This window comes from Carassius carassius, chromosome 44 (assembly GCF_963082965.1).
Source record: "Carassius carassius chromosome 44, fCarCar2.1, whole genome shotgun sequence".
NCBI lineage: Eukaryota > Metazoa > Chordata > Actinopteri > Cypriniformes > Cyprinidae > Carassius > Carassius carassius.
In genome coordinates, this window is record NC_081798.1 from 9,954,041 (window position 1) to 9,977,791 (window position 23,751).

Here is a 23,751-nt window from a genome sequence, read left to right on the forward strand (position 1 = left end):
ATTAAATTAGTTAACAATCTGTATTAATCATAATGAAACATTTATTATTAACTTTTATTAATACATTTTATTTTATTAATACAAATATACTAATTATAAATAAATCATTATAAATGGAATCATATATATATTGTTACGATCGGAGACCCAGGGAAACACAGGAGACAAGAGATCCAATCGCAGTGTGGGTTTTAATGGGTAATCCAAATCAGAAGTAAACAAGCAGGGGTCAAAACCATAAATCCATCCAACAAATAAACAAACAGGGAAGGAACAGGAACTCGGAAGACGAGGAAACTGGGTGACGGAAAGAAAGGACTCCATGAAAACAAACAGAAACAGACCGGTAAATATAGGCAGGGTAATGACTATCAAGTGAAGACACCTGAGTGCATTTAACAGGAGTGCAATTACTGTGATGAAGGGACAAGGCTTAGTGGGAATTGTAGTGCCTGCGGTGAGGTGCCTATGGGGAAGTGAGACCACTAGTGAAACAGAGACCAGACAGCGTGACACATATATACAGTACAGACCAAAAGTTTGGAAACATTACTATTTTTAATGTTTTTGAAAGAAGTTTCTTCTGCTCATCAAGCCTGCATTTATTTTATCAAAAATACAGAAAAAACAGTAATATTGTGAAATATTGTTACAACTTAAAATAATAGTTTTCTATTTGAATATACTTTAAAAAAATTATTTATTCCTGTGATGCAAAGCTGAATTTTCAGCATCATTACTCCAGCCTTCAGTGTCACATGTAACATCCAGTCTATCACATGATCATTTAGAAATCATTCTAATATTCAGATTTATTCTGAGTGTTGGAAACAGTTCTGGTGTCTAATATTTTTGATGAATAAAAGGTTAAAAAGAACTGCATTTATTCAAAATAAAATAAAATTTATAATAATATATATTCTAATAATATATTTTCTTTATTATCAATTGTTTATCAATTTAACACATCCTTGCTGAATAAAAGTATTGATTTTATTTAAAAAAAAGAAAGAAAAAAAATTACTGACCCCAAATTACTGACCAGTAGTGTATATTGTTATTACAAAATATTTATATTTTAAAAACATAACTTCTTTTTACTTTTTATTCATCAAAGTATCCTAAAAAAGTATCACAAATGTCTGAAAAAATATTAAGCAGCAAAACTGTTTCCAACTTTGATAATGAATCATCATATTAGAATAATTTCTAAAGGATCATGTGATAATGATCCTAAAAATTCATGTCATTAATTTGTATTAAACTATATTAATATTTCTAATATTGTTAAAATATTAAATTATTTTTTATAAAAAATAGCTTATTTTATAATTATTTTTTGCCATTTGACAAAATAATGCATGTCATTAATTTAGAATTAAACTATATTAATATTTCAAATATTGTTACAATATAAAATTATTTTTATAAAAAAATTAAATGGCTTATTTTAGGCAAAGTTTTTTCTTTATTACAAATTATTTATAAATAAATCACTAAAAATGTAATATATATATATATATATATATATATATACAGTAAAAAAAAACAAAGACCAAAAGTTTGGACACACCTTCTCATTCAAAGAGTTTTCTTTATTTTCATGACTATGAAAATTGTAGATTCACACTGATCAAAACTATGAATTAACACATGTGGAATTATATATGGAATTATATACATAACAAAAAAGTGTGAAAGGTGTGAGAAGGTGTGTCCAAACTTTTGGTCTGTACTGTATATATATATATATATATATATATATATATATATATATATATATATATATATATATATATATATATATATATATAAACAAAAAAACGAATATCAGTAAAATACTAACAACAATTAAATACGTAGCATTATGCATAATAAATGTGTCCTATCAATTTGATATTAAATTATATTAACATCTATGAATGTATTAAGAAAAAAAAATGTTGGTGACTAAATGCAGCTGAAGCATACTGTATATAACATATTAACAGGGGTTACTCAAGTAGGCTACTCAACTGTCTCAATTACAAACACAATAATGATAGCAGTGAATAAATTAGCATTAAATGTTTGAGGAAAGGGACTTGCTAACAAGTAAGCGAGTTGAGTGTGTTTCTGTAATGAAGTAACATTTAGCAAATGTCAACCAATCACCTCTGAAGACCGCAGCCAGGCTGTATTTCAACAAGAGACTAAAACATTCTTATCAGCTCTCATTTTACCTGTCACACTTAATCATGGCTGCACTTAGACCATAGCAAAGTTGCTCAGAGTTTTCTCACTGACCCGCTCTTCACAGAAGATTAACCCCACAGCGCAATATGAATTTGTCCAAAGCCAATTGAATCAGTTCACACAAGGGCTAGTGGTCTTGATTTTTTCTCATTCTGAACTGTTCCTTTTTTTGTATATTTCTCTTCATGAAGGAGTTGTATAATTGCCTATTGATCTGCTTCGATCTCAAGGATTTTTCAAGCAAACACTTGACATTTTGTAAAAGCAACAGAGCTCTGGTGACTGTAGTCAGAGCTCATTCTTAGGTTTATTTTCACAGTATCATCAAGAATTTTTGTGGATCACATTCTCACACCCATATGTCTGCTATGCAAGAATCCTTATGACAGGAAATACTTCCCATCACACACAGGTGAACAATTGTCCTATGATACATTCAGATTTAAAAATACCAAATCAAACTGAGCTTTATGCATTCTGTGTTGCTATCATATTATGTTTTGTACTCTGTCAAATTCATTACACCTCAGCAGCTGCAATTAGCACTAGTTACTTGATTGATATACTGTTTAAAAAAATAACTTTATTAAAGGTGTCTTGGCATCTTTTTAATTATTTAGCATTTAGATGTTATTCAGGTGCTTACACTGTTTGAGTCAACCGTTAAATCACATAATATTTGGTGCATTTGACTTTCCAAAGAGACAATATTGCCCCCATGTGGTTTTAAAAGTTATAGCAACTCAAGCAATGACTGTGAATCCGAGGAGATATGATTAAACTGCATTAAACACATTAATGAATACAATTTTTTATTTATTTTTAGGTACAGGCACACTGTATGCTGATAACACATTTTATTTTAACGATAATGAGAGAGAGACTATGTAAGAAATGGAATACTTGTGTACTGCTTAAAGCACACTACTTTTTTAAAAAAGCATGCAAAATGTGTATTATGCAGAAAGAAATGTTTCAAATGGCTGCATGTTACATTATCTCAATTTATTGAAAAACATGTTAACTTTTGGGTCTGATTAAAAAAGTTCAAAGAGAGAGAAATAAGAGATATTAGATAAAATATATTGTGGAAGCAACAAAAGCAACGGTTTAAGGTTAAACATCTTAATGATGGATTTGTTTCTTACAAACACAGATTTTCATTCACAAGTCATTATCATTGATGGACTAGTGTCATGTGGATTAATGTGATGTTTTATCAGATCTCTTGTTCTGACGGCACCCATTCACTGCAAAAAAAAAAATCCATTGGTGAGCAAGTGATGTAATGCTAAACTCCACCAAATCTGTTCCAATCAAAAAACAAACTCGTCTACATCTTGAATGGCCTGAGGGTGAGAACATTTTTGTCTATATTCATGAACCATTCTTTTAAAATTTGTATACAGTGCACGATATACATACAGTACTGCAGAAATAGCAAGAGACATATGCAGTTCTGAACACATAATATAATACATACATATATATACTACATTCTACATTGCTGAAAAAAATATGTATAATGGTAATATGCCATGCTGAACATAGCATACAGAACTGCACATACTACATATCATTTAAATAGTAACAGCAGTATGGAAGTATGTCTTTGCAAATATAGCATACAGAAAATATGCATGCTATACACGGTGAAGACATTAGTGAAGTATGATCCAAATTTGCATAATGGGCACAGTATACACAGCCTACTATACTCACCACAGAAATAGGGAATTAAGAGGCATTCTGAATGACGTACACAGAACTTTTAATTCTACTGCACAGTAAACATTTCAAAGGTCTGAGGTTACTTTAGTAATTTTGAAAGAAATTTCTTATGCTCACCAAGACTACATTCATTTGATAAAAATACAGAAAAAGCAGTAACATTAATAAATCATTCTAATATGCTGATTTGGTGCCCAAGAAATGTTTTATTATCAATGTTGAAAACAGTTATGCTGCTTAATATTTGTGTGGAAACTGTTATTCATTTTTTTTTATTCATTTATGGATAAGCAGAAAGTTCAAAAGAGTAGCATTAATTTGAAATACAACCCGAATTCCGGAAAAGTTGGGACGTTTTTTATATTTTAATAAAATGAAAACTAAAAGACTTTCAAATCACACGAGCCAATATTTTATTCACAATAGAACATAGATAACATAGCAAATGTTTAAACTGAGAAAGTTTACAATTTTATGCACAAAATGAGCTCATTTCAATTTTGATTTCTGCTACAGGTCTCAAAATAGTTGGGACGGGGCATGTTTACCATGGTGTAGCATCTCCTTTTCTTTTCAAAACAGTTTGAAGACGTCTGGGCATTGAGGCTATGAGTTGCTGGAGTTTTGCTGTTGGAATTTGGTCCCATTCTTGCCTTATATAGATTTCCAGCTGCTGAAGAGTTCGTGGTCGTCTTTGACGTATTTTTCGTTTAATGATGCGCCAAATGTTCTCTATAGGTGAAAGATCTGGACTGCAGGCAGGCCAGGTTAGCACCCGGACTCTTCTACGATGAAGCCATGCTGTTGTTATAGCTGCAGTATGTGGTTTTGCATTGTCCTGCTGAAATAAACAAGGCCTTCCCTGAAATAGACGTTGTTTGGAGGGAAGCATATGTTGCTCTAAAACCTTTATATACCTTTCAGCATTCACAGAGCCTTCCAAAACATGCAAGCTGCCCATACCGTATGCACTTATGCACCCCCATACCATCAGAGATGCTGGCTTTTGAACTGAACGCTGAGAACATGCCGGAAGGTCTCCCTCCTCTTTAGCCCGGAGGACACGGCGTCCGTGATTTCCAACAAGAATGTCAAATTTGGACTCGTCTGACCATAAAACACTATTCCACTTTGAAATAGTCCATTTTAAATGAGCCTTGGCCCACAGGACACGACGGCGCTTCTGGACCATGTTCACATATGGCTTCCTTTTTGCATGATAGAGCTTTAGTTGGCATCTGCTGATGGCACGGCGGATTGTGTTTACCGACAGTGGTTTCTGAAAGTATTCCTGGGCCCATTTAGTAATGTCATTGACACAATCATGCCGATGAGTGATGCAGTGTCGTCTGAGAGCCCGAAGACCACGGGCATCCAATAAAGGTCTCCGGCCTTGTCCCTTACGCACAGAGATTTCTCCAGTTTCTCTGAAACTTTTGATGATGTTATGCACTGTAGATGATGAGATTTGCAAAGCCTTTGCAATTTGACGTTGAGGAACATTGTTTTTAAAGTTTTCCACAATTTTTTTACGCAGTCTTTCACAGATTGGAGAGCATCTGCCCATCTTTACTTCTGAGAGACTCTGCTTCTCTAAGACAAAGCTTTTATAGCTAATCATGTTACAGACCTGATATCAATTAACTTAATTAATCACTAGATGTTCTCCCAGCTGAATATTTTCAAAACTGCTTGCTTTTTTAGCCATTTGTTGCCCCCGTGCCAACTTTTTTGAGACCTGTAGCAGGCATTAAATTTTAAATGAGCTAATTAAGTGGATAAAAGTGCAAAATTTCTCAGTTTAAACATTTGCTACGTTATCTATGTTCTATTGTGAATAAAATATTGTCTCATGTGATTTGAAATTCCTTTAGTTTTCATTTTATTAAAATTTAAAAAACGTCCCAACTTTTCCGGAATTCGGGTTGTATAATTATTGTGACCTCAGTGTACATACTACAGGCATGATAAGAGGCATCACTGTTTGCACAGCGTCGTGATACAGCCGTGGCACACTAGAAGCGGAGCTGCTTGCCCTCCTCAGGTGAAATCTTTGATCAGTCCGCCACCTAGTGAGACATCCTGCAGTACAGCTCGCTTTTCTTTAGACACCATCTCAACGAGTTCAAGCCTCTGGAAAAACAGATTCCAATACAAGCTCTGACACAGCTTTTGAAGATAAAAGCCTCTTCTGACCCTTTGATAACCAACCCAGGGCTTACAGTGGACTAGATGGATGCCTTGGAATTGCATTACACGTTTTCTACCTTTTTCCTCTTAATGCTAGTCAGGCCTTTTAGAGAGAATTAAATTGACATTAGAGCTACAAGAAGCACAAAGCATCAATTACACTTGTAATGAAGCATGCAACAACACGGTAGATAAGCAGTTGTGTGGGACAGGGTGCTTGCCTAATTGTCCATATTGATCCCACTAAACAAGAGGTCAGATTGCATTTGCATACTCACAAGCGCTATTACTTTTCCACAATGCGAAAGGACGCAAATGAAGTTCAAACAGGTCCTGCCACAGGCTTTTCTGAATATAAAATGCCATGCAACAATAATAAAGACCTTAACAGCCGACTGACATTCGGTTCATATTGATGTACGACAATCAAATTACCTTCGATGCTGTGGAATATTCCACATGCAAAATGTATTCATGAGATGCAAGCCACTGCTAGTTTTTTTCCATTCATACTGGGGAAATTAAGAACCACCTGACCACATACAAAGGGAAGAAGTATTGTACGGGGTGTCTGCTAAATGAAATATAAATGCAAATGTAAGTAGGCCTATATGTGCCTTGTCTCCCTGCTGAAACTCAGCTTGAGAGAACAGTCAAAGGGAACTTTTTACATGCGAAGCAAAGATAAATAAGACTAGGTAGAGGTGTCCCTGAGGCAGATTAGCACTGACACAGCGCACGTTGATTTTTAATGCCTCGATGATGTGCCTTTGCAAAAGCAAGTACTACAGGGAGAACCTGTGACAAGGCTTGAGCCAATTAAGGGTGTTTGTGTGTGAATGCCAGCGCCTGTCATATTCAGAGGAGAAAGTGGGTCAGCTCTTCTCAACACCTCTAAAAAAGAGAATGCAAGCGCGAAAACTTAACAAAAAAAATGAGACCTCACTGAGCGACAAGGATTTTTTTAGGGCGCTTAGTGCATCATTTGCAAACTATGCATTGTAATGCAAACATCGTTTTGCACTGAAATATTCATGTCATATAGTGCATGCACAATTACATGACTGAAACAGGTTCCAGAGAGATTACACCAGTTCTATGCTTTTTAGCCAATCCAAAACACTCTCTGCCTGCAAATCATTTCGCAATTAGAGGGCATATTCTAAGTTTGGGTTGCACTTTATTTTAAAGGTTTCTTATTATGCCCCTTTTTACAAGATGTAAAATAGAATTAAAAATTAAAAATTAAAAAAACTGTAAATAAAAAAACATGTGAAGTTTTAGTTCAAAATACTCCACAGATCATTTGTATAGCTTGCTAAAATTGCCTCTTTTAGGGTATGAGCCAAAACGTGCTGTTTTTGTCTTTGTCCCTTTGCTCCAGTCCACCTTTTTAGAAGAGGGCGGAGCTTCAAGAGCTCAAGCTCTGGCAAAAACATAAACATTCCATTATTAGTAGAAGCCTGTTATCTTTACAGGACTGTGTCCTGAGCAGCTTATATGGAGTGAGTCTATGGAGACTCCTATGTTCACCCTTTTAATGCCTTTTAATAAGCAAGAAAACAGTAATGGTGGACTGCTGCTTCTCACTCAGGGCTATGTCTATGCCAATAGAGCAGAGAACGTCACAAATGGGTGGGACTTTTTCCCTAAGGTGATGTGATAGAGAGAAATCTGGAACTGCTGGTTTGGTTTCATAAAAAATGAGTGGGTGGATTTTTAACGATATTGGCTGGTTGTTTTCACACGCTGCAGCCACAAAGTGATTTTTGCATAAAAGGGTCCCCTTTAAGTTCCAATTACCAAACCATTAACTATGACTTCTGCCTCAATAACCTCCCTATTTGCAGGTTATTAATAGTAAGTATGGTAGTTATTAAGGGTAGGATTAGGGATGTAGAATATGGTCATGCAGAATTTGTGGTGTATAAGCACTAATAAACAGCCAATCTGTTTTAATGACGGGAAGAAAACACAAAGTGCTACAAACACGCAATTGCTTTTCAAACCAGCATCAATACACCCTGTAGCAACAAGCTCATTGTCTTCACAGCAGGCCATGTTATTAAGACTTTCAACACTTGTTTTTGTTTACATATTAAAATAAAATAATATTTGAAAAAATGCAATAGGCCTATCATTTACACACATACAGAGTTTATGTGAATCACTTTCATGGCAGTAATCTTCCTTTCAAAATGGGTGTGAGTGCACCAGTTAATATAATATAATTAATATAATTAATTTATTAATATTCATTTTTCATATTACAATATTTTTTGTAATATGGCTTTATTTAATGTGCTATTTCCATATAGAATAACACAGGCATTTAAGCTCATTTTTAAATATTATTTATTTGTAAATAAAACTAAATTTTCATATAAACATAATTTCTATTTTCTCAGTATTTTTAAATGTCAATTTAAATGCAAGTTCAAAATGTGAAGCAAAAATAACATTTTAAATTTATGATTTGTATCTTTATTTTTCTTAAATTGTTCATTTATTATTTTTATTTCACATAATGTGGTTTTTATATCTCATAATGACTCTCTTTCATATGCTACTTTCACTATAAACCTTTTTTTAACATCAAGGCGGAAACTGACTTCCCATTCTGAATAGCAGATATTTAAGCATATTTTTAGCTATTAGTTTATATACAGTAGCTGTGAATTAAAAAATATATAAATTATAATATAAACAATAATTATTCTCATTAAAATGATATGCAAGTGAAAATATAAGATAAAAATAACATTTTAAATTTCTCATACTCTACAAGTATACCCATTCCTAAACATGGATATGCACTCAAACACAATCTTATGAATTATTTATACTTAAGCTGACAAGCAATTTCTGGTTTGAATTGAGGAGATATGGAAGAAACAATGTATCAGGCTAAGCTTTTTGTAGCATCTACTTAAACTAAAACCTATAAAATATTTAAAGGGGTTCGCTAAAGATGCTGTGCTCACTAAATGCAGCCTCACTCCAGCCATTTCAGCCCATAATCCAGATATCTCTGCTCAAAGTGCAAGGAGAGCAGTCTCTCAGTTCCATGATAGATGGATCACTCATCCTGCACAAAACCAAGACCTGCATGAATTAATCTCTTCACCCCCGTCTCATTTCCTCTCCCTCTGCCGCATATGACCTCATCCTGCCGTTAGTCAGTCTGATGGGGATAGAAGACAAAAGACAGTTATGAAGAGTGCAGAGCATGGCTTTTCCCCTCCATAAATCTGAATTATAGGGCACCTACGCTATGGATTGTGATTGTTTACTTCCATCCATAGCTGAACAATGCTGATCCAAGCATTTGAGAGCACAGGAAGACTTTAGCTTTCTCAAGACACGTCTATTGCCTAAAGCAAGGTTATGTCAAAATCAAAATGTTACTGCCATGTTGAGTCAATCATGTGCCTTCAGTGGGCTGCAAACAATGAACTCTATGCAGCGGTGCACCTCAGATGTCAAAAACTGACAGACCTGTCATGCACTGAAAATAAGGTGTTCGTGGAACATAAAAAATTATTCAATTATAAGTAACACTCTTGACTGAACTTAAAATGTCAAATTTTTATGACATAAAATGACCTACTTCGATGAAGTTACTCTAAAAGGTATTTACCTGATTTTAAACTGATCAATGTTGCATGCTCCATCTCATGTTTGAAAGCATCATCATCACATGATTACTTTGATTCATTAAAATACCTTGAAATGCAACACAGACCTCAATGCTTGGTACATCAAGCATAACAAGGCCAGCATCAGCTAACATCATTTAAAGTAGAACAACAAACACATCTTGAGATCACAAGACAATAAGTGACTAAATGTGACAACAAAATCAACAACAGTCTACATAAAACTGGCAAATATTTAAACAATGCATTCATATTAATTATTCATGCTGTAATGCATGCTGGGAAGCGGGTGAATTACAAAACCATTTTTTCCAGGCATGTTTAAACTGAATAAAAATACAACTGATATTTTATATTTATATAATATTTTTTACATTATATATATACTATATATAACACCATACTAATACTGTGTTTGACCCCCTTTCGCCTTCAGAACTGCCTTAATTCTACGTGGCATTGATTCAACAAGGTGCTGAAAGCATTCTTTAGAAATGTTGGTCCATATTGATAGGATAGCATCTTGCAGTTGATTGAGATTTGTGGGATGCACCTTTCTTTCCCATTCTAACATTCAGTTTGGAGTTCAGGAGATTTTCTTGACCAGGACCACACCCCTAAATGCATTGAAGCAACTGCCATGTGATTGGTTGATTAGATCATTGCATTAATGAGAAATTGAACAGGTGTTCCTAATAATCCTTTAGGTGAGTGTATATTAAAGAAGCAAATACTTTTGCATTATGTATTTCAAATTCAGATTGTGAATTCGTAGGGTTTTGTTAAATGTGAGCCACAATCATCACAATTAAAAGAACCAAAGACTTAAACTACTTCAGTCTGTGTGCACTGAATTTATTTCATGAGTTTCACAGTTTGAGTTGAATTACTGAAATATATTAACTTTTTATTTAATTATTTAATTTATTGAGATGTATCTATTAATGCTGTTCTTCTGAACTTTAAATTAATCAAAGAATACAGGTAAAATATTAGGGAAGCAACTGTTTTTAACATTATTATAATAAGAAATGTAACCTGACCAAATCAGCATACATATTAAAATGTGTGTCTATTCTATATACTGATATAAATGCTACATTTATACTTCTTATACTTACAAAAATCATTAGATTAGTCTTAAATAATACTGAGAATCAACTAGAGTTTTCTAGATTAGTGTTTTTTTTTTTGTTACATTTATTCCTATACCAAAAGCACATATCCAAAATTAATAAATGTAAAATGGTTTATGTAAAATTTAATGTAAGTGTAAATAAAAATTTTAGGAATATTTCAGATGGTTCACCAAAAGCTGCCTGGATAATTTTTGGCAACAAACAAATAAATTATTTAATATTAATTAAATGTATTATTATTATTTATTATGAATAAATTATTTATTTATGAATAAACATGACTGACACTTTAGATTCATAACTACCATGACTACAGTATATTGATCAAGGAAATAAAGAACAAGGAGGACATTTACCTTTACCTAACACTGCTGGGTACTAAGTATTCATCTTTAACCCTAAGGCTTCTGAATGTACCTCTCATCATTTAAAATCAGCGAGAAAGTTTTCCCCAGCTCTGCCTTAGATGTCTAAATCAAGCGTCGCCTGAAGGGAGCCCAAAGTGTGACTGATCACTAATAAGCTTTAGTCTATTACATGTCACCGAGCAAAGCCAACGTGGCTGCTGACATCAGAACTCATGGCGGTGTCCTCATTTTGCTTAATCTTGCTTAAAATAAACCCCTTTTGTCACACCTCTCAATCCCTGTGTGTCAACACAAGCTGAATTGTTTGCTAATATCTGCCATTTTGCAAGCAAATGACAGCAGCACTCCTCCTTGAGCAAAGGATGAGGCAGAACGAGCAAAGATAAAGCTTGAGCCTTAAGTCAAATGAAAGTCAAGGCATATAACATTCAACACAGTTTTCATAATGCATCTAGGAAGAGCAGGCAGAATATTCCACCTATGTTCTTTAATACGTCCCAAATTCCTACAGGCTAAGCCAATGGCATCTGACGAAGAGAAAAAAACATGTCTACCCTAGTCTACATCAGGAGACTCATCACTATTGAGCAGTAAAATGTACTGTTTTAATATTCAAGTCACGTCTTGCACACAGATGGGTCTAAGGCTGAAACAGATAATAACAGTGTTAACTGAGCAACCTCTCTACATGATAACACGTGAAACAAAAGAGTAATAATGCACATGGTTTTCCAACCGACGATCAAGCTAACTGGATGGAAAATTCCCACAAGTGTGCCACTCTTAAAGGTTACATCAACCAAAATAAAGTTTTATGATTGACGCACGAGGTGGTGGTGAATGATTTATTAAATGTTTGACATCCATATTCTCATGAATGTTCATGACGACAATGAAAAAGTCATGTGAGCAGCCATCAAGCTTTGAGATTTGTTACTGCACCTTTACATTTCTTTTTCAGTTTGAAAAGCTACAGTGGGGACTTTTTAAATACAAAAATCTTCATTGCAGAAATTGAAAAATGTACTCTTTCCAATATAGAGTCTACAAATTTAGATCTACTGAACTTTGGTATTACTGGTTTACGTATACATTACCCTTCAAGTCAGTATATTTTCTTATTATCTTTAATTCATCAAGGACAAATTAAACTGATGAAAGTGCCAATATAAGACATTTATAATGTTACAAATGATTTGTATTTGAAATAAATGCTGCTATTTTGAACTATTTGAGCATCAAATAATTTGTCACGGTTTTCACTCAAATATAAAGCAGAACTCATTTCAAAATTGTTAATAATATTAATAAGTAATGTTTCCTGAGCAGGAAATCAGCATATCTCTGTGATTTCTGAAGGATCATGTGACACTGAAGACTGGAGTAATGATCCATCAAACAAATAAATTACATTTTGACTGTACTTTTACACAGATAAATGCAGTTGGGGTGAGCACAAGACTTTAGATAAGACTAGACATAAGGATAAAAATGAGACAGTAAGAAGGTTGGATATAATGCAAATCCTATATAAAGGCAGAGGTACCAAATAGGCTGCAAGTGATTAAAATTATTCTCTCCATGGAGAGGAGAAAGCAGCATAATCTGCTGCTGCAGATGTTAAAACGGATGCTTGGCTACTAAAGCATGACAGAAACCTAATCTCAAAACAAGCTCTTTGGTATAAAGCTGTAGTACAAGGTTTCGTATACAATAAAGACAGGAGAAAGCACTGCAGCATTTCCCAAATGCGTAAATTCAGAAAGGTGTGAAATTGACCCTTGTGTAAAAAGTTCTACAGCACAAAGACTACAGTGAGGAAAATGAGAGAGAAGGACGGGGGAGGCTGGGGAGGATCTGATAATATTAAGCAGTCTTCAAGTTACAAAATGAAAATGAAATACGTGGATTTAATCCCACATTCTGAATGATGTGTCAAATTTTCAAAATAAATAAATTCAAAATATGACGCACTTGCCACAGACACATTGCAAGGTCCCTTTGAAGTGGTTTCAGAAGAAAACAAATTTGCATGCAGGAAGTTCTTTAGCAGCTCAAGTCTTGCCAGCTGCCTCTGTCAAAATATATTCCCTCAGATGTAAACACTATTCAGAGCATTTCAGAACATCATGTGTAGGGACTGATATTCAAAGCAATTTTAGGCTCCAGAGTAACCCGTCAATTGGATAAAACTGGCATGCCAAGTTGCAGGCTAGCCTACAATCACACCTAACCTCACAGTAAACAGCATCAGGCAAATCCACGCAGGCTCATGTGCTACATCTTTTTTCAACGTATTCCTTATTGAAACTCTCCAGGGGAAATGTTGTGTGTACTTCTTGCAGTTTAGAGGGGGTTACATCACTTTTCTTATTATAAGTGAAATACTTCACAAATCTCCAAACTCCAAAGCTTAAATTCAAAGAAAACTGGCCCCTGCTTAAAATTCATGAGAACGCTCTAATCAACGCGCTGCCTGTTTAAGCTAAGCCTTTTCTGCCCTAACGGCTGCGTTGCCACTTAAAACCAGTTTCTTTCAAACAGACTTAGAAGAAAAATGGATTTGCAGCCAATTGTAAACACTAAAGTTATAGAAAATAATATTTGCAGCATTCGATCAGCAAATTCACGCTGGTAATAAAGTCTTCCCTACAAAACTTGGCAGGCTTATTGTTATAGCATTTTGTGACAGTAATTAGAAATTAAAAATCAAATGGCATGAACACGAGGCCTTTCCGTCTCAGCAGCTTCTCAAGCCAATGATCGGATGGACGTGACATTCAATAATAGTGATTAAGAAAGAGAAGATCTCGAATTAGCCATCTATTGACCCAGATGGAGTTATTGTCAGGCCTCGTGAGGAACATTTAATGACTCTGAGTCGATAAAGATTTGTCAGTAAACCTACAATATAACAACTGCAAAGAAAGTGGTTCAAGGCAATCAGTTTTTGCAATCTTGTGCATCAGAAACGATCAACAGTACAACATTTTGTTGTGAACAGCATATGCACGATATTAAAGCGTGAGTCTGTGAGCTTCTAATGTCCCATGAAAATATGCCTGAAAACATATGGGAGAAGGAGTCATAGATTATTATGCAAGCAATGTAGCAGGGTATTGTTTTGGTGTTTGTCGTCACATTGCTAGTGGCAGAAACTACTGACGTTCAAATATGTAAAATACGACAAATGTTTTTTTTTTTTATACGACGTGAATCTACTGTATTTGGACAATACAGTAAATGAGAAACTGATAAATTGTTTTATCTGCAAATAAATAATAAATACCTTATAATAAAAAAATGTATATGTAATTAAACACTTTTATGTTTGTTTCAGTGTCACTGTTACATTGTAGATATGGGAGCTCTGATTGTGCCCTATCTGCACAAATATAGAGCTTTAGGACAAGATCCCCTCGAGAGGTGACAAATGAAAATATGTCCCAACTTTTTAGACAATTCTGCTGATGCTATTCTTTTCCCACTGCTATATTACCTCCTCTACATCGGGCCAACGATGCAGAAAGGTGACTTATTCTTGGGCTTTGGTGCAAACAAGACTTGGCAAAAGTAAACCTGATTTCTATGCTTTCCAGATCAACAAAGATGCACAGACAGAGTATAACAGATAAACCTATGTTAATACATTAGTTTGTAGCCCTGCTTGCATAAAGGATTAGCTCACTCCAAAATGAAAATTTACTGATTATGTACTCAACCCCATGTCATCCAAGATGTTAATTTCTTTCTTTCTTAAGCTGAAAAGAAATGAAGGCTTTTGAGGAAAACATTCCAGGATTTTTCTCCATATAGTTGACTTCAGTGGGGATCAATGGATTGAAGGTGCAGGGTTTCAATGCAGCTTCAAAGGACATGATCCCAGCCAAGGAAAAGCGAGAAGATCAGTCATTTTCTAAAAAGGAAAAAAAATTCTAAAACTTTCTACCACAAACGCTTGTCTTGCACTAACTTGACTTCAGGCATGACATAATCACATTGGAAAGGTCACACGTGACGTAGGTGGAAGTACCGACCCAGTGATTACAAAGGGAACGTACAAAGAAAGTCAAATACCATTTACAAAATAAAAAGGTAAAACAATGATGTCAGATGATTCAGAAATTGTACGAGAAAATTTGTTGGATTTTTTCGGCCTACCCTGCCTTTTTGAACCAAAGTACACAGACAAAGAACTAACCGCAAGTGACTTTTCCAACGTGATTAAACAATGAGCAAACTCGTGCATACTCATTGCCAAGCCATTGCAAGATGAGCATTTGTGGTTAAAAAGTATATAAAGTTCCCTTTTTTTATTACCAATTTCACTACACAAGACCATTATTCCTTGGCTTAGATCGTGGGATCGTTCCTCAAAAAAACTTAATTTCTTCGCAGCTGAAGAAGAAAGACATGAACATCTTGGATGGCATGGGGGTATGTAAATTATCAGGAAATATTTATTCCGGAAGTGAGCTAATCCTTTAACAGCTAGTTTTATAATTTATCTTACAGACTGTAATTTATATTCTACAAATTTTGTCTAAAATACTTAAATTCTGGAGACACAATTAAAGAATAATGTATAGTCATCCAGTAATTATTACATATAAATGGACGTGAAATACTGATCTGAGTTAAAAATTGTTTTATTATGTGAGAAAAAAAGAGAGCGCAGAGTGATGCAGCATGAAACTAGCCCACAGGAAATTGCTACTAAATGTACAAATAATCGGTCATTACACGAAAATGTTTGATTGTAGATCCAACTGTTCCAACTGACCAGTAAGAATCAAGCATGTTATATATATATATATATATATATATATATATATATATACATATATATATATATATATATATATATATACATATATATATATATATATATATATATATATATATATATATATATATAAGGTCATACTTGGTATGCAGTGTCAAGGCTTATTTCCAGAGTAAGAACTTCTTAATCAAACATGCAGTGGGGAAAGGAGGTCATCACATCCTTAGACTCAGTGTAACTCCGTCTGGCCCTGCAGGTCCCTATTAGAATCACTGGCACTGCATATTGTACCATCGCTAACATCTGCAGACACACACAAATGAGCCCACACTTGCAGCCCCGTCCAGCCATGTCCGTTACGCCAGCCAAAACAGTCTGTGTGCCAGAGGGTGAGTGCATAGACTTGGATCTCAGCCACGCTCATGCATACCCATTTAAACACCAACACAGAACATAAAAGCATCGGCGCTCCATTCCAATGACCTACGCCGTGGACCATTTTGAGTCGCTTGAAGACGAGCTTTCAAAACACTTATGGGAGCAAAAACAGGGCACTTTGATCAATGTTAAAAGAGAAAATTGTTCAAGGCGAAAGTGCACCGGAAAGCACCACCATATCCTCCTGCTGAAAGACTTTCATGCAAATTAGAAAAGAAAAAATGAAAGACATTTCCAATCGGTTCATTGTTTATAAAGGCAGAAACTTCAGAAAATTCCACGTCCAGTGTGTCCACGGGGAACAACACATCAGAATGTTTCGAAACTACAAAATCTCATCGTTATGGATGATCCAGAATGTGAGACATTCAAAGCAAAGAGCTACAGAGAAGTGGCTGATGGTAATACATACAGTATTTCAGGACCGCCGAAGCTCAGATATTGCAGAGGAGTCTCATCTTCAGGCACTTCAAAAACACAAATTCAGTAAAGAGGCTTTCAGCGCTCCAAAGCCACACGCAGAATCATGGCAATGTCACACACTCTGCAGACACTAATACGTCCCTGCATAGCAAACACCTAATTAGTTCACAGAAATAAAGCAAACAAAGGGCATTTTTTTCTTCTATTTCAGGAGATCAAACAGAGGGAGAGACACTTTTATCCAAGCAGACCCAACACCCCTAAACCATTCTGTTTCAAGGCTGCTGTTCCCCAGAATGATCTCAAAACACCCACACATAAAATACAACTCTGATAAAGATCATTTTAACACACTTTGCGAAATTGACTGGCTTTTCTAGAAAGGATGCAGTTACTGTAAGTAAAAATGAATTTTAAATGAGACTCTAGTGCAGGGATCAGCAACCTTTTCGGCATGACGTGCCATTTTTTATTTTTATGGTTAACCACTGTGCCAACACAGCCCCCCCCCCCCCCACCCCGATATAATTCTGTATTTAAACGGTACATACACAATTTTTTATTATACGATAAAAAAAAGTTTTTTAACGTTTAATCAACGTTAATGCACTGCTTTAATTGATGAACGTGCACACACAGACACACACACACACAACACACACCACTCGCACACAGAGATCTGAGATCGTGCTGTGCAAAAAGTAGCATTCAGAAGCTCATAAACCTATGAGTGTTGTCACGCTACTTTTATTAATCGATACTGAATCGCTACATTATATTTCTCAACAACAAAGGGGCAAAATCGCTTCATTGTCTGCAGAGAGAGACAATTTACCCCCCCCCCCCACTTTCTCCCCCCCCCCCCCCCCCACTTTCTTTCTCTCAAAATGGCCATATTTCAGAAAATTTTTCATCACTGGATATAGCTTTAGGTCATTTAACATTTCTATGGTAAAACGTATTATTAAAAGTTGACTAATATTAATTGATTTGCAGCTTCATCTTACCTCACTCTCTTTAACTTAAACTGACGCTTCGCGCTCTGCTTCTAGGGATGTGCACATCGATGCTGCAGTATCGATATATTGATACTCAGAAGCATCTATTTTGGTATCGATATTTTCTGCAAAGTAACGATACTTAATTATATTTATAATTTCTTTATAACTAAATGTTTTAAGCAGTGTGTGCAGGCCAATCGAGACGGTGTGTGTATGATATAAAAAGAAAAGGTCTCGCGGACGCGGTGGTATGACGTTAACACCGATTGGTCTGCGGCTGCGCGCAGTGCAATGTACCATTCACCATCACAACACGACATGCACGGTCGCGACTTGCGTGAAAGATGACAGCAGTACCGCCGCTCCATATACGCAGAATACGCAGTCTGCGTAGGGCACCAACTCCCAGAGGGGGCAGCATACCAGTTGTTCAAAAAAAAACAAAAAAACATGCACCATTCTCCCATCCGCGCTTGCGACCGCTCGCACCTAATGTTTGCGGCTGAACATTCATAATTGATGGATGCACATCTATGCCTGGGTAAAGGACATCAGCAATCCGGCGCAGAGAAAAGAAAACTAAAGAGAGTAAAAAAAAAAAGGCATGAAGTTGGCTTGACGTTGGATGTTCGAGAGTCTCAAATTTAGGGACCGTCTCTAAAGTTACATGCGATATTGGTGTACACTTTTCTAACGTCAGTAGCATTTGAGGAGAATGACTTACAGTCATAAAAACAACTGTAATTGTTCATCTAGGTGTCAGCTATAATGCACAAATTGAATTGAATGTTTGATATTTATTAAACTGTAAATCATATGTAAATTATGCTACTTTTTCACATGGGCTCAAACGCAAATTTGAAGCTCAATAGCATTTGAGGAGAAAGACTTGCAGTCATAAAACAAGTGTAATGTGTTCATTTAGGTGTCAGCTACAATGCACACCTTATACATTTTTAATATATATTAAAATAAATGATAAATCATTTAGGTAAAAATGAGGCCCGTTTATCACTTTCAGGCACATTCCTGTGAAAGGGTTTTTTTTTTTTTTCAGGTTCCCTTACGAAAATTACCCATGGTTTTAACAATAACACCACAAATCATTGTTCTTGTAGCCATGGTAACTGCAAATTAATATATATATATATATATATATATATATTAAATTAAGATTATTTTTAAAAATCACATACACTTTAAAAATTATAAGCAGTATCGATATCGGTATCGTTAAAATTGTACCAAAAAGTATCGGTATCGTATCGCATAGAAAAAATGTGGTATCGCCCATCCCTATCTGCTTCTGTGAACAGTAAACCCCGCCTACTTTGATCTGATTGGCCATCTCAGTCATTTTGACATTGACGAGTGCTGTTAGACCGAGGCTTTGATCTGAAGCACCTAGTATGTGCAGTGTTTGCACGTGCATCCATGCAAGTTAATTCTCACACTTTAATAGTATTTGTAGCTCCTAACAGGCTGTGTGACTATGAGAAGTTATTACATCAAACTGTACGTCATTATACAGTTTTCCTTATTGCTTGCGTGCCAGCGATTATCCCTCTGCGTGCCACTGTTGGCACGCGTGCCGTAGGTTGCCAACCCCTGCTCTAGTGTTTTAAAGTGCAAAGATCTCCTGCAGAAGAAGGTCATTTAAGGACATTTCCAATTAAAAAAAAAAAAAAAAACAGTGCACTGAAATCATGGAGTTTAAACCCAATGGCACCGGCTACACCTATACAAATTTTTTTTTTGACACATGAAATTTGAAAAAAAAAAAAAATATTTTTGCACAACTAATATTTTGCATCAAAAACATTTTAGGTTGTATTTTAGCAGTACTGTGAGTTGCTTTGGAAAGAAAGCATTAATCAAAAACATAAAGGCAAATAATCTAAGCTCAGAATGGAGCATCTTCACTGTCTGATATTCTCCAGGGTTGCTGTTATAGATGCATGCTTTTCAAACTTCTTACCGAACTGGGTAATCACAAGTTTTTCAACGGCGACTCGGCAGCATGGCTTATCTCTGCTAATTGACATGTTAATGTGTACAGACATGGAATTAAGCATCAAATTAAAATCTGTTTGGATTGTCATCACACTAGTATCTCTTTAATTTACAAACTGCTGTTTGAGTAATTGTATCCTTCTGCAAGTCTCCTTAATTCAATCGCTCCACCGACATCTAAACTGTAACTTTGACGTGAGAAAAATATTACCTGCTATAAGGTAATATAAAATATTTATAGACCTGAGATGTCTGTGAAAGCATTGTAGAAGTACATTTCATCATAAAGCAATCATCACCTAACAGAATGTTAAATGTAATTTTAAAGCAGTACAATATTTCCTTGATAGCTTCATAAATATTGCAGTCCTAAGCACTGATGAATTGAAAAAAAAAGTACTATAAATAGAGGGAAGTTTTAAATCACACTCCTTTATAAATACAGTACAATATGTGAATATTGTTTAAAAATGTTCATATTTTCATGTAATCCGTTTATATTTCGGCACATAAATACGAGGATTATAAATATTTTTATCACGCTTTTCAAAGCCAGTACCTCACAAAACATGTATAAAGTCATTAAATGCAGAAGCACAACCTGTGAGACAGAAATTATGAAGCAGCACCTATTTATAGCACTGGAAGCACTTTTTTTTTGTAAGACAAAATTCATAATTCATCAATGCTTAGGAGTACAATATTTATGAAGCCGTCACGGAATTAATGCACTGTTACAGAACTGCACTGGAGAGCTTCACTCTACCCTGAAAAATCTGAGTTAGTTGCTCAACATAACTTTCATGTTCCTCTTTCAGCCCCAGCTCTCATGACTGACTTATTAAGATCACTACATCCATAAGCAAGATGAGACACACACACCCCCGCAGACACATTTCTTGACTGTGTGCAGCTCATTAGAAGGCTGAAAGCAGCGGGGAAGAAAAGCTGGTTTTCTCTCTGCATACTGGGTGCCTAAACCAAGAGATCAGGATTTGCAGACCTTACCTTGCAATGCACGTGTTTTTCGGACAAAACGTGACAGATCTCAGGTACTTACTAGCTTGCATCAGTTGTCCTTGGCGGCCGAAGACCTGGGAAAAGGTGGTGGGAGTACAGGTGAGAGTGTCCTCCATGGTCGGGATGTCCCACTAGGCTTGACGGGCAAGTCTCTAAATGACACGCCACGCAGGAAAGCACAGGTTTGTCGTCCGTCCCCTTTGAGAACAGCAAGCTGGAGCAACGTTGCAGCTGTGTAAGAATAGCACAGATGTTTCTGCTTGGGATGGAGAGAAATAGCCTCACTCACATGCAAGATAATGAGGGAGTGTGTCTGTGTGTGCGTCAAGGAGAATGAGTGAGAGTGTGTGCGGAGAGCAAGCTTGAACGAGAGAGATAATCAGAGCAATGATGTCTTGCCTTTTCCTGCTGCTCTATGATCATGTGTTGAGGTTGTGCCTCGCTGGCAGGTTTCTCCAGACTGAGCACGGCGGTCTGAAGCTCCTGGTCCAGCGTACTTTGTCCTGCTGACTGAGTGAGAAGCCTTCGGTTCCCCCAGGCTCAGGGCGGACTGGTGGTTGTTGTGCTCTGATCGGGTACGTGTGCCCTCTTCTCTCCTCCCTCTGCCTTGGCTCTACCCCTCCCTTTCATTGCCTTCTCTCTCCCTTCAACTCGATGATCTGTTTCGTAAGAAGCACTGCTGCAGGGAAAATATTTTTTTGCAACTCTTGCAGCTCTGCTTTTTAATTCCTCCCCCTGTGGAGGAGAGAAGAGAGGTTGAAAAAGAAAGTTCATTTTGGGTAACTCACACAATGGTGGTAGAATATCAGTTGGCATGCAATGAGATATATTAATAAAGGGGGATCTTGGGATGTATTGACCTACAGTGACCCCCAAAATAATGTAAAATTAAAGATTTATGAATGTCTGCATTATATAACAAATATATAATACATCCAATAAAATGACCTTGAGACTGGTAGTTTAAATCAATAAAAGGGGAAAAAGGTCAAGAAAAGTTAGGTTAGAGAAAAAGTATAGCATTATTTATTTGCAGATGCAACTCGTTTTCATATCTGATGCAACAACATTGTCGTTGTCACACTTAAAAATGATAATCACATTTTCCAATAAAAACTTTTCAAATATTCAACCAATCCATCTAAATGTGGTTCTTTAGCATATACTGTATATGATTTGTGACCCTGGACCACAAAAGTATTAAGTCGCTGGGGTATATTTGGAGCAATGGCCAAAAAAAACAAACATTGTATGGGTCAAAATAATTGATATTTCTTTTATGCCACAAATCATTAGGATATTAAGTAAAGATCATGTTCCAATTTTACATATTTCGTATTATTTTTTTATTAGTATAAGCATTGCGAAGTAATTCATTTGGACAAATTTAAAGGTGATTTTCTCCATATTTAGATTACTTTTTGTACCCTCAGATTCCAGATTTTTAAATAGTTTTATCTCAGCCAAATATTGTCCTATCCTAAAACTATGCATCAATGAAAAGCTGATTTATTCAGCTTTCAGATGATGTAAAAACTAAAAAAAAAAAAAAGGACCCTTAGGATTGGTTTTGTTGTCCAGGGTCACATTTATATATCCACACATAAACACGCTCTTAGTTTTAAGGTGATGTATTTACATGTACTTGCTATAACAATAACAGTAATGATAAGCAACTCACCTTAAACTCTAGTGCTTAGTAATTATTTGTGTAATTACACTGTAACATCACCTCAAAGTAAAGTATTACATTCAGTTTCCTTTGTGACAAATTATTCATCCAAAATAGCTGTTAAAAAACCCAATATAGCTGCATTTCAGGATAAAGAAAGTATTGCTATAAAGGCCTGTTTAATTATTCTACAAGATTGCAGGAATCACTTTTTATTTTTTTGCCGTTTCCCCATTCGTCAGATGGATTTGTCCAATGGAAGGCTTGTGTCAGGTCAGTGTGATGTCGAATCCGCTCATTGGCAAAAGAATGTGGAAGATCTGCAAGTGCAGTCATATTATCATGTTTTAAAAGAAAACATGGTCAACCTGGTATTATGTAACATCCAGCTACATCAGCTAGTCATAAAGTTGAAAGGTGACTGGTTTGAAAGGACAGCCTGCAGTGCCACAGTGGTGAAAAAATAGATTCTATTTCTTCCTTTTATATCAGCAAAATTGAAATATAGAGATGTGACAAGAGGCACAGTGAGTTTAACAGCTTTCAACTGATAGACAAGGCAGATGCCAAGTGGCTGGAGCTGGAATTAATTCCCTCTGTCTAACTGAAGGTTCACTCAAATCAAATTCTTTTTGAACATGAACTGAGGAGACATGCAGATAGTAAGCTGTCAGCTGGGAAGGTTAGAGCTGTTCTTCTTATGCACTCCCCTGCCAGAGGAGATCTCTCTCTCTGGTGTGGAGTGATTGTGCTCTCCTTCTCACTTTTCTTCTGCTCCCTTCAGAGAGGCAGAAAGGTATTTGATAACGCACATCGACACAAACATCCTCAGCCTACCTAGTTACGTAAGCTAACAATATTTAATGGTCTCTAAACATAGAGATGAAGTAATGTTTTGCAGCAATACAGGGAGTAATAATACTAGTAGTAGATCTGAGGTTAAAACTGAACAAAGAATCAAGACCATTTCAATAATTAACACAAGATCCTGGTCTTGAAATTTATTGGTGCATAAGATGTTAGCTTAAAAATCTTACTCTTCTTCTGAAATTTCTTTCTTTTTTTTGCAAACAAAT

General features: G+C 35.6%; 1 protein-coding gene across 6 annotated transcripts in view; it reads right to left on the minus strand.

Moving 5' to 3' along the window:
• The window catches only part of kaznb (kazrin, periplakin interacting protein b), a 153,768-nt gene extending 132,135 nt beyond the window's left edge, over nucleotides 1–21,633 (minus strand). For 2 of the 6 annotated variants that reach the window (XM_059537165.1, XM_059537163.1), the window contains exons 1-2: nucleotides 21,403–21,633; nucleotides 21,044–21,234 (exon numbers count right to left, since the gene is read on the minus strand). In XM_059537165.1, coding sequence (XP_059393148.1) covers nucleotides 21,044–21,119 — 76 coding nt within the window. In that variant the 5' untranslated portion in view covers nucleotides 21,120–21,234; nucleotides 21,403–21,633. Of the gene's footprint in view, nucleotides 1–21,043 lie in introns of all 6 variants that reach the window. The other 4 variants (XR_009427361.1, XM_059537168.1, XM_059537169.1 and 1 more) reach the window with 4 other exon arrangements.
• Between the last annotated feature and the right edge of the window lie 2,118 nt (nucleotides 21,634–23,751).